General features: G+C 46.1%; 1 protein-coding gene across 1 annotated transcript in view; it reads right to left on the bottom strand.

Annotated features, from left to right (window-relative positions):
* Positions 1–13,791, bottom strand: part of maptb (microtubule-associated protein tau b) — a 26,233-nt gene that overhangs the window by 4,534 nt on the left and 7,908 nt on the right. The window contains exons 10-17 of the mRNA XM_046043547.1: positions 13,606–13,667; positions 8,531–10,288; positions 8,060–8,100; positions 7,168–7,225; positions 7,010–7,089; positions 5,260–5,409; positions 2,341–2,422; positions 2,030–2,139 (exon numbers count right to left, since the gene is read on the bottom strand). Coding sequence (XP_045899503.1) covers positions 2,030–2,139; positions 2,341–2,422; positions 5,260–5,409; positions 7,010–7,089; positions 7,168–7,225; positions 8,060–8,100; positions 8,531–10,288; positions 13,606–13,667 — 2,341 coding nt within the window. The remainder of the gene's footprint in view (positions 1–2,029; positions 2,140–2,340; positions 2,423–5,259; positions 5,410–7,009; positions 7,090–7,167; positions 7,226–8,059; positions 8,101–8,530; positions 10,289–13,605; positions 13,668–13,791) is intronic.

Raw genomic sequence — 13,791 nt, 5'->3', positions numbered from 1 at the left:
CGGTGGTTGGCAGATTGTGAGCATGTTGTGAGCCGGTGGTTGGCAGATTGTGAGCATGTTGTGAGCCGGTGGTTGGCAGATTGTGAGCATGTTGTGAGCCGGTGGTTGGCAGATTGTGAGCATGTTGTGAGCCGGTGGTTGGCAGATTGTGAGCATGTTGTGAGCCGGTGGTTGGCAGATTGTTAGCATGCTGTTAGGTTGTGATCAGTAGGTAGGATGAAGGAACGTTTCTCCTTTGGGATTCGTTCATAATATCTTGGTAGTGTTGCAGTGAACACAGTTAGAGCAGTTGTCTCGGGGGCACATCCCTGGACTCGAGGGGGTCGCTGTTTGTGCAGTTGCCTTTCTCGGTCCGGTGGTTTTTAGTGCATAAGTACCCGCTGTAAGTAACTACATGAAGACTAGGGTTGAGGTTAATAAGTTTCTGGGTAGGTAGTTAGTGGGAAGGGTCTGATTTTATATTTTTTGCACACCGGATTTTGTCTTATGGCCACTGTTGCTACCTTTGTTCGGTCTCCATCGGAGGAGCTTTTGAATAGTTTTACAAAAGATGAACTTTTTAAGCTCATTGATTATTATGATAACGGAGAAAAAACGGTTAAAGGAGGAAATTAAAGGAGTGTTGAGGTCTGCTTTAATGGAACATGGTGCCAGCTACGATGCAGAGTCGAGGTGATGGTGACGGTGAGTCTGTGGTTCACAACTACTACAGTAGCCTTAACCTTTGAGCAACAAAAAGAACTTCTGCTGTTGCAAATGGATAAATTAGGCATAGAAAAGGAAGAGGTCATTGGAAAGGGAAAAACTGTTAAGATGAAGCTGCTAGAGTTGTTGGTTATGCCTCTAAATTTTCTTGGTCTGGTTGAGGAATTAATATTGTCAGTGGGGAGTGTTCTCCATCTGGGTTAGCGTCTGCGACTTGGTGGGTTGGTCAGCTAGCTTTGGTAACATTAAGTGCTATAGCTCATGCTTTGATTAGTATGAGTTTTGTAGTTTCGTTGGTTTGTTGCGTTGTGCGTCTTGGGACGACTTGATTGGCTAGTGAGCCTTTGTTCGGAGGAAACTTTTGTTGCGCTAATTTGGTTTAGCACTTGCGTTGTAATTCCAGTTGTGTGCGTTTGGTTGCTGGAACTTTAGTGTGTCGTCTAGCAGAAGGCCAACTTGTTTACATGAGATGAGCTTCGGGTGCTGATTCTGATGTGAACTTGGGTCGGGCTACAACCTCAATTTCCCCGCTGTCAGTATTCCTCACTTTTGTATCTCTAAAAACCGGATCTGGTACTATAGGTTGGACATTAAATATATCAAAGGCAAAGATAATATTATGGCGGATGCCTTGTCCCGCGCTCCTTTGTAACTCTTGCAACTTAATTAATACTACTTCTACACTGTCCTCTGCTGCCTCTGTTTTCCTTCCTCTTAAATTGCTCCAAGGCTGCTGAGGTTGGTGATTACGAGTCTGGAGAGGCATCTATCCATCTTTGTAGAGGTGTTTTGGTATGGGGCTAGGTAAGCACATCTTAAACACCTTTTTAGATAAAGTCTCTAAGTCTATGTATAAATGTAAATAAGTTGATATTTGTTAAGGTCCAGGGTAGGAACCCTGTCTTATGGTGGGGAGTGTGATGGCTCCAGGTTTGGGCCCTCTCTTGTTGTTTGTATCTTGCTGTGTTTTGTCCCTTTAATCCAGGTAATTGGTGGGTGGAGTTGATACCTGGTGTGAGATGCAACACACCTGAGCGGGGGGGGGGTCAGGTGGTATAAAGGAGCCTGCTGGATGATTTGATGCCCTCTTCTCCCGGCCTGCCGACTGATTCTGTTCTACACCCACACACTCCACTCACACATGCACTGCACACATAATGATCTGACAGACACCTGCAATTGTATATTTTGCTTAATTTACTTATTAAAATCTCTATTATTATTTTCAGACTGTGTGGTTTCCCGCTTTTGTCACCTACTGTTGAGCCAGGTTGTGAGCATGTTGTCAGCAGATTGTTAGCATGTTGTTAGCAGATTATTGTACCTTCTTCTTCCCTCCTCCTGGCACATGAGTGATGTTCTCCAGAGAACCGATTTTAGACTGAGCGCCTTTAAAATCCACCTTCTCTGATTTAATCTCCAGCTTCCCCCCACCTGTGACACACACAACACACACAGGTACATTGTAATATGATAACAGTGTGTTATGCAGAACACTGTATAACTACAGTAAAGTACAGTGGACGAGTATAAAAAACAATCCTGGACTATATCTAACCTGCTACATGTCAGGTACAGCGAGAGTCGAAGCTCCAGCTGCAGTGACACACTCACCTGTGTGTGCGTGTGCATTACCTGGTTTGTGGTGGATGTTGCTTTTGGAGCCACACTTTGATGTCACATTACTGAGATCCAGCTTCTTATGGACGATCTGAACCTGCAGACAGGTACAGGTAGGAGTCAATGAGTCCTGATCTCTTTCACATGGACTTTATTCATTTCTTTTTCTTTTAAACCTGTCCTGCCCAGCAGCCTGGTATAGAGTATGAGGAGCTGGATACCATATTGTGCCAGACAGATTTTACTTTAACAAGAGAGGATTAATATACTCCTTTGTTTGTTTTATTATTTATTTAAATTTATTTGTCCCTGGGCCAGACAGGGGCCAGACATGGGGATAGAAACACCAGTTGTAGAAAGCAAGAGAACGGGGAGGGGGCTTGGGGCGGAGAAAAACAAACAACAACTGAGGGAGAAATGAAAACGAGAAACAGTCAAGTAACATAAATAAGCAACACAGCACAGCCATGAGAACTAGAATAATAATTTAAATACGTAACTGAAAGAAAAACATCACTAATTCTACCACGGACAACCTTTGTTTGTGTCTATATGTGAGACTGTGCGTATGTGTGTGCATATAAGCCTGTTAATGAATGTAGTTCTTAGTGAGAGTGGCACGCCACAACCACGCCGCACCGACCCCAGTGACCAATAGGGATGGGAGAAAAACAAAAAAAGAAGTTGACTCCCACACGGATCGTGAACGCGGAAGAAACCGACCCGACCAACAAACGGCAAAAACCTGGCCGTCCAAATGCCAATCAACAACGCAGTGCCGTCGGAACCAAAACGGCGAAACCCGCGGAAGAGTGGCACCCGGACCAACGCCAGCCAACATCCCCCATGCACACCACGCCCTCCAAACCAGCAACAAGGCAAAATCAACTACCTCAGCTGCGTGTCACCACCAACCCACCCACCCGTCAAGGGCCGAGAACACCAAGCACACGCTCAGGACAAACCAGAGCACAGCTCCGCCCCACACCCACACTGCACATCCCGACAACTAACTTTATACTTCAGTCAGCAGAGAAGTCCGACAACTGAAGCAAACCAGGGACGCAAACTAGTCCCTCCAAGCCAACCAGGAAATGCCTCCCCCGGACTCCAATGCACAAACCAAACACCCAGCGGCCCCCCAGAGACCCTGCACAGAAAAAAAATCAATGCATCAAGATGCATTCACAATCGCCCAACAATCCCATCGTAGCCCCCCGGACCACAACCGGATTGACCCGCGAGGTGCCCAGAGACCCCCACCCCCAGTAGTCAGGGATACCCGCGACCCCCCAAAGCGCAAAGGACCCCAGTCCACCTGTCACGGGAGAGCTACGCTCTGCCCCGAGTGAGAACAGCAGAGAGATATGCCGGGGAGCCTGAATCCCCAGACCCCCTGGTCCAGAGCCAGCGACAACCCCACCCAGCCCTAGGACGGGTCCAGCGTGCAGCTGTGACCCAAAGCCCACCATGCCCCCACACCAGCCCTGTCCAGGCCCGCACTTGACGCCGTTACCAATCTAACCACCGCCACACAACAGCCAAAAAAGGCGCTGCACAGGGGAGATGCCAGCCGGCGCCAAACGCCAGTTTTGGTCTGGACTAATGGATAGATCTGTCTCCCACTTTAGGAATGGGAGAACTGTCTGTTTTCAACAGTAACATGTATATTTTTGAAAACAGTTTTGGGGGCGACAGTTTAAGTATGTTATCATTGGAGGTAGATCTAAGTATTAGAGCATTACATGCTCTGGATGTCTTATCCCTTTGTCATGCCACAGTGGGGAATTTAGTGTTTCCTTATTTTGCAGGATGTCAGGATTGTTGACTTACCCCAGACTGGGGTAAGTCTGCATGACCCAGATATTTTGAGAAATTTCCACCAAGCTGCCAGGGAAGAGCTTTTAAAGCAGGTGTGATGTTTGATGCTGGAACTGATGAATGGCATATCAGAAATTTTAATTTCCTTACAGAATGTTTGGTCTATGTCCATCCATGAGTGGTCCAGGGTGCTTTGATTGATCCATTTTAAAATATATTGTAGTCTGTTGGACAGGAAGTACTGAAAAAAAAATTGGCAGCTCTAAACCACCACAATCTTTTGCTTATTGCAGAGTTTTTAAACTTTATTTTTCCACATAAATTCTGAGATGTATGAGTCCAGGGATTTAAACCAGACAGCAGAGGGTTTGGTGGGTAACATTGAAAACATAATTTTTTTGGTGGAGACTCTTCCCATGAATGATATGGGCAATGTTTTCCATCACACAAGGTCATCTATTGATTTAAGTAAAGGCGTGTAGTTTAGCCGTGTCAGTTCTGACCGCTTGGAGGAAATATTGACACCCAGATATTTAATATTCCCAGACTTTAGCAGTATGGTAGATATACTCTGGAAATCACACATTACAGGTAAAACTATGGATTTACTCCAGTTAATGGAGTTTAGGAGGAAGAGTAATACATCATCTGCATAAAGGCTTATCTTATGGTGTACATTTTCTGTTTTAATTCCTTTAATATTATTATTTTGTCTGATAGCAGCTGCTAGCGGTTCTATAAAAATGGCAAATAGTGAGGGAGAGAGTGGGCAACCCCGCCTGGTACCCCTCTGGAGACTATAGCATGGAGAAGTATGATCATTTGTCCTGACAGAAGTATAAATATTTATTTTTTATTTAATTTTAATTTAATTTAATTTCAATTGGTTGCTGCTCAACTCATTTCTGAGTCCAACAGTAACCGAAAAAGCACCGTCTTGGTGACATATTGAACAACTTCAGCTTCAGCAGACTGACATGGCGTCCTGCGCTGAACGATATGGACAGACTGAGCATAGTGTTGGAGCTGGTTTTCTACATGTGGTCAGCTAGGAGCTGCATTATGTTAACGAGGGTCTTCACAAGTATAGAAAGACAAACAGGTGTGTGTTACCTTGCCCCCTCCGGGTGAGTGTTTGAGGTTCTCTGTGGATCCGACCTTTGATTTCACGTTGCTGAGGTCCGGCATGGGGTGGGACGGGAGGGGGGGTGTCCGTCCACGAGCAGAGCCTGGAGACCTGGGGGGGGTCCGGACCACTGCTACCTGCAGAACCGTGTTATCAGAACCAGTTCAACCAGTAAAACATTCACAGAACTAGTAAATGTATTAAAACTCTTATCCTGGTCTCAGAGGGACGTGGATAATAATCAGTTATAACTTTCATCCCTGAAGTTTGTATCTGTCAAACTAAATGTGAACTGAAACCAGCTCAGAGACTGTTACTGTTAGACAGGGATGTATTATTAGATTTAGTAGATGTATATTAATATATTTATTGATGTATTAACAGTTGTATTATTAGATCTCATTATAACAGAGGACTCCTATGCTAACTTCCCAAACTGATCATCTTGTTGATAGTGCTGCAGGCTCCCTGCGAATGACCCTCGACTCGGTTGCCCCTCTAAAAAGAAAATGATAAGAATGTTAGCAACGTGGTAATACCAAACCAGAGGTGGAAAGAGTACAAAAATATTCTACTTAAGTAAAAGTACCATTACTTTGATGAATTTTTACAGTTACAGTTCAAAAAAAATCTACTAAAGTAAAAAGTAGCTCATTAAAAATTTACTCAGAGTAAAAGTTACCTAAAATAACTTATTCATATTGCTTTAACATGTTATTTATACCTAGGCCTATTGTACTTATTTAATTAAATTGCAGTGTTTTACGATTTGATAATGCAACAAACCCATATGGCGCTTTCAATTTTACTTAAACAGATAAATCAATGGCATTTTCATTAGCTTATATCAGTGTGAACAGACTCCTTAAAACACGGTAGGCCTAAATCCATAATGATAAATCTACATAGAAAATGCTCTCAGACTGCAGCCGAGGAGTTCACTAATGATTTATGGTTAGAAACTAATTGTAAATGGAACTCTGATTGTCATTAATTAACCAGTTTTGACGCTATTATGCAGCTGCCCTTTATTGTGCATGAGGCACCTGTAGTTACTATGGTAACAGCAGATGCCTTTTAATACCACAGGGCTCAGAAGTCTGGGGCAGCTAAACAAACTATTGTCGGGCAGTTATTGGTATTTTCAGCAGTCATGATAACTTTATGCTGCACACAACATGAGTCTGTGAACAGCGAAAGTGAAAGGAGCTGGTTACCTGGCTGAGCAGGTGGAGGTGTGCAGCTCTTTATCAAACCGCTCACTGTGTCTGCTGCTGCTGACTGCTGCTTTACTCACTGCAACATTTGTAACTGGGCCGCTGACAGAAAGCTGTTGAAAATGACGGCTGTCTTGTGTAGACGCATTTCTGAATTAAAGCGGTCAGCGCTGAACTCACTTACAAACAGATTGCATTTCCTGTGACTACTTCAATTGGTGACCCTAAATTGTCCTTAGGTGTGAGTGTGAGCGTGACAGGTTGTTTGTCTATGTGTGGCCCTGCGATGGACTGGCGACCTGTCCAGGGTGGACCCCGCCTTTCGCCCGATGTCAGCTGGGATTGGTTCCAGCCGCCCGCAACCCTGTACACAGGATAAGCGGTTGACGATGGATGGATGGATGGATGGATGGATGGCTGACTGAGAACCTTCACAGACATGTTCAGACCTTCAGATACCAGAATTACCTGGTGACACTCAGACAGACGGGTTAACAGGTAGTTAGACAGGTGTTCGTACCTTCTTGACGTCTCTGTTTGGAGTGGACGATCGACTGGCAGGGGAACGGCTTCCTGGACTGCTGACGCCGTCTACTGACTCTAACAGAAGGAAAGACAGACAGAGAGGTTAACTGGGTCACACATGTTGAACTGGTCTTACTGGTTGAACTGTTGTACCTGTACTCTTGGCTGACATCATCTTGGCTGCTTTGGTGCCCCCTGCTGTCTTGGAAGCCTGAAAAACACACATTAAAATAATACTAATGATCAGTCCCAGGATTTTGCAAACACAAATTCAACAAATCCCTGTGAATTCAGCGTGACTTGCAATTTTGACCAATCACCACAACTTTTCCACAAATTGACGATGACCTCTCATCGCCGTTTTGTGCAAAGAACATGTGTGATATCAACGTCTCACATTTACCTACAACAATAACAGCAAAGGGCTGTGAAGACCAGGATCCACGTGCAGTATAGTGGTCCAACATAAAGGAAATTGTCTCAAGACAAACTCTTTGAGAGACAGTGTACTGAGACACAGGCTGCTGCATCCCGCTCAGCTGCAGGACGGAATCCAGGTCAGCTGGTTTCACTATGTAGGACCAGGGTCAGGCCCACCACGTCCTGGAGGGACTGTTTAATGATTAAACCATAGAAATATCACGTCTACCTTTGCAGATTTAAAAAAAAAAACACCCCAAAAATTTTATCGCAATTTGTTTTTAGAAATGTTGCTGCAAAACCACAAAAAAGAGCTGTGAATCCTGGAGGGGCTGAATAATTATACTTATTATTATTATTATTATTATGTATCCTGACAGGTGTTTCTGTTCACCCTCATTGATAGGTGTGAAATGTGGTGGAAAAAAACCCCTCTGCATATGGCTTTGATGATAGTTTCATATGTTTTACAGAAATGTGATTTGTATTTTATGTATTTTATATGTGTATGTGTGTATAAATATATAATAAGATACATACATCTATATTATATTTATATATAGAAAGAGAGAGATAAATATGACAGAAATAACTGTAATGACAAATTGAATCATGTGGATTTTACCTTCATAGCTTCTTCAGCTGTTTCCTTCACAGCTGCTTTTTCTGAACAAAAGAAGAAGAAACAGGAGGAAGTGACGTAAACGTGACCAACAGGAACTCACTTCTTTAAGTCAGTCTGATGATGACGAGGAAACACGAACATCTGATCCTGAAGCTGATTAATCATTGATCAGTGTGTTTAACTGCACAACAGAACATCAGCTATAAACAGAAAGGTGTTGAGGGGGCGCAGCAAACAGGAAATACAAGCGGGGAGCATACTGTTTCCATGGCAACCGTAAGGTCACAGAGGTCAACAGGAAGTCTCCGGTCTGTGTCACTTTCAAAACGAGACAAAAACATAGAAAATGTTGCTTTAACATCCAGAAACATGACACAGAGGAGGAGGAGGAGGTGGTGGAGGAGGAGGAGAAATTAAAGGAGGTGAAATAAAAAGGAGAAGTGCAGAATGAGGAGTTTGAGAATGACAGACCTTTCTTAAGAGGAGGGGGAGCACTTGTTTTCTTGGGTGGAGCCGGTTTTTTTGGAGAGGAGGAGGTGCTGGTTTTCCTCGCTGAGGCAGCTGCTGTGGTTGGAGCTTTGGTCCTGGAGGGAAGAGCTGCAGTAGAAATCAAACGTCTCTTCTCTTTGCTGACAACACCTTTGGTCAGGGGAGAGTTTGTTTTATCAGCAGGGACCTCCTGGTCTTTAGAGGATGGAGTGGCGGGAGGTGCTTGTGTGTTTGTTTTCTCCTCCTGGACGTCCAGCTGCTTCTCAGAAGGACTCTCTGAGCTGCTGGGAACGATTATTTTATTCATCTCTGGGGGAGGGTGGAGCTCTGAAGACTCCTCCATCAGCTCCTCTTTCTCTCCGTCAGTCGTTCCTTCCTCCTCCTCTTCGTCAGCTTCTCTCTCATTAGGAGGAGCTGTGATGGAGGAGCAGGGAGTTTCTGTCTGAGCCTCCCTCGGTTTCTTCCCCACTTCTCCATCTTGTCCTTCGAGCTGCTCCTCCTTTTTCTTCACCGCAACTCTTTTCTCCTCTGTCACGTCCTCCTCCTCTTTATCTCCCTCTTTCTGTTCTTCTCCTCTGACTTCCTCCTCCTCCTCTTCGTCAGCTCCTCCCTGGTCCTGTTGTAAAGCAGGAGCTGTGATGGAGGAGCAGGGAGTTTCTGTCTGAGCCTCCCTCGGTTTCTTCCCCACCTCTCCATCTTGTCCTTCGAGCTGCTCCTCCTTTTTCTTCACCGCAACTCTTTTCTCCTCTGTCACGTCCTCCTCCTCTTTATCTCCCTCTTTCTGTTCTTCTCCTCTGACTTCCTCCTCCTCCTCTTCGTCAGCTCCTCCCTGGTCCTGTTGTAAAGCAGGAGCTGTGATGGAGGAGCAGGGAGTTTCTGTCTGAGCCTCCCTCGGTTTCTTCCCCACCTCTCCATCTTGTCCTTCGAGCTGCTCCTCCTTTTTCTTCACCGCAACTCTTTTCTCCTCTGTCACGTCCTCCTCCTCTTTATCTCCCTCTTTCTGTTCTTCTCCTCTGACTTCCTCCTCCTCCTCTTCGTCAGCTCCTCCCTGGTCCTGTTGTAAAGCAGGAGCTGTGATGGAGGAGCAGGGAGTTTCTGTCTGAGCCTCCCTCGGTTTCTTCCCCACCTCTCCATCTTGTCCTTCGAGCTGCTCCTCCTTTTTCTTCACCGCAACTCTTTTCTCCTCTGTCACGTCCTCCTCCTCTTTATCTCCCTCTTTCTGTTCTTCTCCTCTGACTTCCTCCTCCTCCTCTTCGTCAGCTCCTCCCTGGTCCTGTTGTAAAGCAGGAGCTGTGATGGAGGAGCAGGGAGTTTCTGTCTGAGCCTCCCTCGGTTTCTTCCCCACCTCTCCATCTTGTCCTTCGAGCTGCTCCTCCTTTTTCTTCACCGCAACTCTTTTCTCCTCTGTCACGTCCTCCTCCTCTTTATCTCCCTCTTTCTGTTCTTCTCCTCTGACTTCCTCCTCCTCCTCTTCGTCAGCTCCTCCCTGGTCCTGTTGTAAAGCAGGAGCTGTGATGGAGGAGCAGGGAGTTTCTGTCTGGTCATCTCCTAACTGCTCCTCTTCCTCCTCTTTCTTCATCATGAATCTCTCCTCTTTCTCCTCACCCCTCCTCTCTGGCTGCTCCTCAGAGCTGTTCCTCATCAGTTCACCTCCATCTTCTTGCTCCTCCTTCACCTCCTCCTCTTCCTCCACTCTGCTTCCATTTGGGAGTTTATCCAGAAAACTGACAGAGTCGAGGTCTAAGGGGGGAGGAGGAGACGGGGGGAGAAAGAAGGATAACAAGGAGACAACAGTAGGAGTAGAAGGAGGAGATGAAGACAAACAAACTAAACATTGCCTGGATGTGAGTTAACACATAACCATGGTAACGAGGAGGTTTTGTTAAAGTGGTTGCTAAGGGTAACACGAGGCAGCAGGGAGAATTCCTTTTTCCATCAACAAGCTGAGGAGACGAGAAGGAGGAGACGGTGATCGGATATAAATCTGATCTCTGATCAGTTAAAAGTGTAAAAGAATCTGAAACCTGATGAAAACATCTGTCCTACCGAACCCCACGCAGAACCTCACGCAGAACCTCGTGCAGAACCTCGTGCAGAACCTCACGCCAAACTCCACGCCGTACCAGAGACTTTTTATACAGGAAACACGCCACTCACTCATCCTCAGTCCAACTCTATGGAGAGAGCCTGTAACGCCAAAGATGGCTGTTATCCTGCCCCTCCCGCTAGAAAGCCAATCGTCTGCTTCTAACAGCTGAGGCGGGAAACATATTTCAGCCAATTGTGGGGTTCCACTGACGTCAGGGTCTACTGTACATGCGTAGTAGAAGTCTAACCTGTGGGGAAAAACACTTTTTAAAACTTATTTTGCGGCAAAGTCATCAAACCTTTTCAGCGATTTTCCTGCTGATTCTACTCATGTAGTTTTTATGTCCCGGTGACCAGTGAAAGTGCAGTTCTGGCTCTCTCCCCATTCATTCAGATAGGAGCCTGGTCTCTGAAATAGCTGCAGGGAGGCGTTGCCAAGATGGCTGCCGAGTGACAGGACTTGCCTGTAAGGACTTTGGCCATACCCTACACCGTACCCTACACCATACCATACACTGTACCCTACAGTGTACCCTACACCGTACCATACACTTTACCCAACACAGTACTCTACACTGTACCATAAACCGTACCTTACAGTGTACTCTACACTGTACCCTACACCGTACCCTACAGTGTACCCTACACTGTACCCTACACTGTACCCTACACCGTACCCTACACCCTACCCTACACCCTACCCTACACCGTACCCTACAGTGTACCCTACAGTGTACCATACACCGCACCCTACAGTGTACCCTACAGTGTACCCTACACTGTACCCTACACCGTACCCTACACCGTACCCTACACTGTACCCTACACCCTACCCTACACTGTACCCTACACCCTACCCTACACCCTACCCTACACCGCACCCTACAGTGTACCCTACAGTGTACCCTACACTGTACCCTACAGTGTACTCTACACTGTACCCTACACCGTACCCTATAGTGTACCCTACACCGTACCCTACAGTGTACCCTACAGTGTACCCTACACCATACCCTACAGTGTACCCTACACCGTACCCTGTAGTGTACCCTACACCGTACCCTACAGTGTACCCTACAGTGTACCATACACCGCACCCTACAGTGTACCCTACAGTGTACCATACACCGCACCCTACAGTGTACCCTACACCGTACTCTACACTGTACCCTACACCGTACCCTACAGTGTACCCTACACCGTACCCTACAGTGTACCCTACAGTGTACCATACACCGCACCCTACAGTGTACCCTACAGTGTACCATACACCGCACCCTACAGTGTACCCTACAGTGTACCATACACCGTACCCTACACCGTACCCTACAGTGTACCCTACACCGTACCCTACAGTGTACCCTATGCCGTACCCTATGCCGTACCCTCGTTCTTTGTTTAGATAATTCACTAAAAGTAACTGCTGTTCAACATTGATCAGTCGCCATTGTATGTAGTAGCCTACACCAATGAAGAAGAAACTGAACACAGTGGAACATTGAAGTCCACCTGAGTCCTGCATACAGGCAGAAAATAAAGCTCCGTAGACCTGTAGGGAGGACCACTGCCAGGGACAAGGGCAAGCTGCAGTGCATCATTTGCTCTGCAGAGAAGGTGATTGGCTGCAATCTTCCATCACTTTTAGGACCTGTACCCCTCCAGGACCTGTACGCCTCCAGGAATAAGGAGAGACCTAGAGATTGGCTGACCCCTCCCACCCGTTTCAGACTCTCCTCTCCGGCAGGAGGCTGCGGTCCATCGGGACCTCACTCCACATGAACAGTTTTTTTCCATTTGCCGCCTCATCAACAAGGCCCCGGACCCCCACTGACTCTGACTCTCCTACCCCCCTAAAAAACCACCACCCCCTTTACAGTACATACTGTAAATGTCTGCACATTAAATCAGATGCAAACGCCATCATTAGCTGAGAGAAAAAGTTATGACGTCACTTTGTAATCGCGTCTATTCTCCATCTTATTCAGGTTTACCACAAACTGAGTTTCCTGACAGAAAATATCTTTTAAATTGACAAACTTACAAGACTTTGATTTGAGTCAGACCGTTCAAACGCGTTCAGTTTATATTTTGTAAATCTTGTAAATTTTTACATTATGTTTTTGTTAGGCACCAAGACATCAAAGCAAATTCTGTGTCTGTGTAAACTTATTGGGCGATAAAGCTGATCCTGATTCTGAGACTGTTACCTTAGATGTTATAGTCGCTGTTAAGATGGAGCGCTGTTCGCTCATGGAAACGGTGAGTCTGTCAGTCTGAGGGAGAGTCAGGTGGTCACCTGACTGCCACAAGAGAGTCAGGTGGTCAATTGACCACTAGGGGTGTGACAATAAATCGATACAGCAATATATCATTGTACCAGCCCATCATATCAATACGTATTAATAAAAAATAGCGCTTCAACAGTTAGCTAACATATAATGGGAATTTCATGCTAACAGACATTAGCATGGCGAAAATACAACATAAACTCCACATTTTGCATCACATGCTGAACATCTTGAGTGACACTGTGCAAATACTTAACATGTTTCCTGAGCTCTGTGTGAAATAAAACTGAGCTGCTAACTTCACCGTCTTGATCTGCTACTCCGCTGCTTCTGCACCCCACACAGACCAGCTACAGCAACCCCAAAGGGTCAAAACTCAAACCCAATATTCCCAGTGGCCTAAAAATACAGTTATCAGTAGGAAGAGAAAGAGAGGAGAAGGGAACACCGAACAGTTATTACACAGACACGATATGTCGATTATCGCAAAATTGCTGTATCGTGATATTATCGCTATCAAGAGCCGTGTATCGTATCGTGAGGTACCCTGCGATTCACACCCCTAGTGACCACCACAAGAGAGTCAGGTGATCACCTGACCACCACAAGAGAGTCAGGTGATCACCTGACCACAAGCTGTATTAACATCATTTGGACACTAAATCACGGAGCTACACCAACCTCCCATCATGCTCTGCTCGTCCTGGCTGAGGCCGTCTGAGGCGGTGCATCCATCCATCATCCTATGGAGGAGGGGAGGGGAGAGGAGGAGACGAGGAGAGGAGGAGGAGGAGAATGGAGGAGGAGGGGAGGGGAGAGGAGGAGACGAGGAGAGGAGGAGGAGGAGAATGGAGGAGGAGGGGAGGG

The sequence above is a fragment of the Micropterus dolomieu genome, linkage group LG02 (genome assembly GCF_021292245.1).
Source record: "Micropterus dolomieu isolate WLL.071019.BEF.003 ecotype Adirondacks linkage group LG02, ASM2129224v1, whole genome shotgun sequence".
In the NCBI taxonomy this organism is placed as follows: Eukaryota; Metazoa; Chordata; class Actinopteri; order Centrarchiformes; family Centrarchidae; genus Micropterus; species Micropterus dolomieu.
The sequence above is the reverse complement of the archived record's forward strand: the minus strand, read 5'-3'. Positions and strand labels throughout refer to the sequence as shown.